Source organism: Nicrophorus vespilloides, unplaced genomic scaffold (assembly GCF_001412225.1).
Source record: "Nicrophorus vespilloides isolate i.1.1-1 unplaced genomic scaffold, Nicve_v1.0, whole genome shotgun sequence".
NCBI lineage: Eukaryota > Metazoa > Arthropoda > Insecta > Coleoptera > Silphidae > Nicrophorus > Nicrophorus vespilloides.
The window spans coordinates 1-2,734 of record NW_017098328.1 but is presented as its reverse complement, the minus strand read 5'-3'; the positions used below and the strand labels follow the sequence as shown (position 1 = coordinate 2,734).

Genomic DNA, 2,734 nt, shown 5'->3' with positions numbered 1-2,734 from the left:
GCTTTTTCGAACGTTCTGATTTCAATTCTTCAAATTTGAACGCGTATTACAGCAATATAGATAAGAGCACAGGAATGTATCTATACTTGCTGGATTCCCCAAACATTCAGTTTTCATATGCATATATTGGATTGATTCTATCTATTATAGTTTTCGAGTAAATCAATGAAATGTGAAAACACTGTTGACTATTTCTGTCATAAAATTAAATGTGTTAGACATTGACATTTCAAGGATGTGCGTGTGTCACAATCATGTTGTGACACAATGATTGAAATTTAATTTACCATTCGATTGTGTGAAACATTTTTGTTTGATTTGTTGCAAACGAAGCTTTTAATTGAACGCTTATCAAAAGCAGACGTTAACCGAATAAAGTGATTGTTTATTGATGGTTTATCGTTACGCAAGTGCAGCGCAACGGATGCGTCAATAATTGAGCAATTGACGGGATTCCCCATCATGCCGTGCATTTCCATCGATTGCATCCGGTCTAGGGCCTTCCTGAACCTGATGAGCGCATCAATTGCAGGTGAACCAATCTGCAACTGCAAACATTACAATAGAAAACGAGACATGCACTGAAATTGGATAAATCTAAACTGATTTCAGGATTAATGTTCTTCGTGGGTTGGTGGTTGCTCATCGACGTAAATTGTTCTTACCCAGACGTTATCCGCTCGAAACCGTTCTATTATCTTCCTGGAATGGGCAACACCGTTGGTTTCTTCATCTTTAACATAATTCCCGATTCCATAATCACCGGAGATTATACTTACTCCAAGAGATGCACCGTTTGCTTCGGACGATTCCTAGCCTTCATCGGCTTATTCTTAATCTTCGGCTCATTAATTTCTGCATTTTATATTTGCATCAACGATTTTCTATTAAACTACGCCACAAAATTGCAGTGGCCAGGAACAGGTATCCTCCTGCAAAATTTACTCATCTCCTTTTCCAATTTTCTCTTCAGATTCGGCATAATCAAAGACGCTTATTAATTGTTACGCAATTCTTGATTTTTTAATTAATTAAAGTGTACTGGTGTCATGTGGATTTTATTAAGAGCGGGGCAAGTGTCAAAAATTAAAAAAAAACAAAAAATCCGCTATACACGCCCGTGAGTGCGTTTTACAGTCCGAATCGAAACTTCAAATTCAAAGTGTGTGCTCGAAAGACAAACTGAGATATGTTGGTGACAGCGTCCAACGAACTGAAGATTCACCAGTGGCCGGATGGGAGTCAGGAGGAGCCTTACAGTTTGGGTATTACCTCGGATGTGGTGTGCATCTCGTGGAGCAAGGACAACAACTTTTTGATCTTCCTGCAGGAAGGAGGGCGACCGGAAATCCTAAGTTTGAAGGATATTGCCAACATAAAACCAATTCATATTATAACTGCCATCGATAAGGCGACGGTGGCTATCTTTCAAAGGAATACGAAAAGGTGCGTGGCTATTGGGACGGCCGCAGCGACGGTAGCTCTGTACGACACGAAGACTAAATCTATTGGTAAATTGTTCACCGTTTCCGCTCCGGTTACTGGTTTGGACTTCAACGTCGAGGACGAGTATTTGGCTGTGGCTTGTAGCAACGGGATGATATCTTTCTTCAATACGTTGGATGAAAATGAGACGGGGAATTTTAATTTGAACTCTTGTCCATCGGTGATCAGGTTCCATCAAAACGAGAGAAATTTGTTGGGAGCAGGATGCAAGGATGGAACGGTGGCCGTGATCGATATACATGAGATTGTACCCATGTACATGGTGAAGATGCATACAGCCGTTGTGAATGGTATCACTTTTACTGCAAAGCAAGAGGTGGTGATCAGCGTCGGAGAGGATGACAAATTCTGCGTTCACGATATCAAGCAGAACGTTTGCGTCTTCAGAGGTCATCTGTCGTTTCCTCTGACCTGCTGCGACGTCAGTCCGGATGGGAAACACCTGGTGATTGGCACGAACGTGGGTTCCATTTTGATCTACGAAACTAAGAATTACCTATCACCGTTGATGAATATCGACACGCACTCGCAGCGCGTCACCTTCGTCCGGTTTTCGCAGAAGATGCCTGCTCAGCATAACATTACGTCGGAACATTCTATCGCTGCGGAAAGTTCCAATCACACTGAGATCACTGCCATCGCCAAGGTGCGTGAGGAGAACGAGTTCAAATCTCTGTACAACAAGTTCATCAACAACAGCGACGATGATACTCTGAAACTTTTACGCGAAGACATCGTTGCTGATATCCAAAAAGATGCAGAGCAGCTGCACAATCAGATGCGCGTCCATATGGACAACCTGCAGGATTTCATCAAGAAGGAGTTTGAGAAGATCTCCACGCAGATGGACGAAAAGTGGGATCTATTGAATCTGATATCCGGCAATTACAAGCATTCGATTGAAGCGTCTGAACCGCCCTACGAGAACGATTGCCCTATTGTCTTGGAATAAATAAACAAATTGTTATGTCAATAGTAAACCATTTAATATCTTAATCAAATACCTCAGATATATGTCATTAATGATAATTAGAATATATTTGATTGAATTTTAAAGAACGACAAACTGATTTACAGTGTATTCACATTTCATTGATTTACTCGAAAACTATAATAGATAGAAAGAATCCAATATATGCATATGAAAGCTGAATGTTTGGGGAATCCATTAAGTATAGATACATTCCTATCCATATTGCTGTAATACGCGTTCAAAGTTTAAAAAATG

The 2,734-nt window shown here is 40.7% G+C and overlaps 2 protein-coding genes across 2 annotated transcripts; both read left to right on the top strand.

Annotated features, from left to right (window-relative positions):
* Window positions 1–462: 462 nt before the first annotated feature.
* On the top strand, window positions 463–984 carry LOC108562187 (transmembrane protein 50B-like). The gene is made up of 3 exons (XM_017920443.1): window positions 463–532; window positions 613–924; window positions 974–984. The coding sequence occupies exons 1-3, from the start codon at window positions 463–465 to the stop codon at window positions 982–984; spliced, it is 393 nt and encodes a 130-aa protein (XP_017775932.1).
* Window positions 985–1,189: 205 nt separating this feature from the next.
* On the top strand, window positions 1,190–2,458 carry LOC108562186. The gene has a single exon (XM_017920442.1). The coding sequence runs from the start codon at window positions 1,190–1,192 to the stop codon at window positions 2,456–2,458; it is 1,269 nt and encodes a 422-aa protein (XP_017775931.1).
* The last annotated feature ends 276 nt before the right edge of the window (window positions 2,459–2,734 follow it).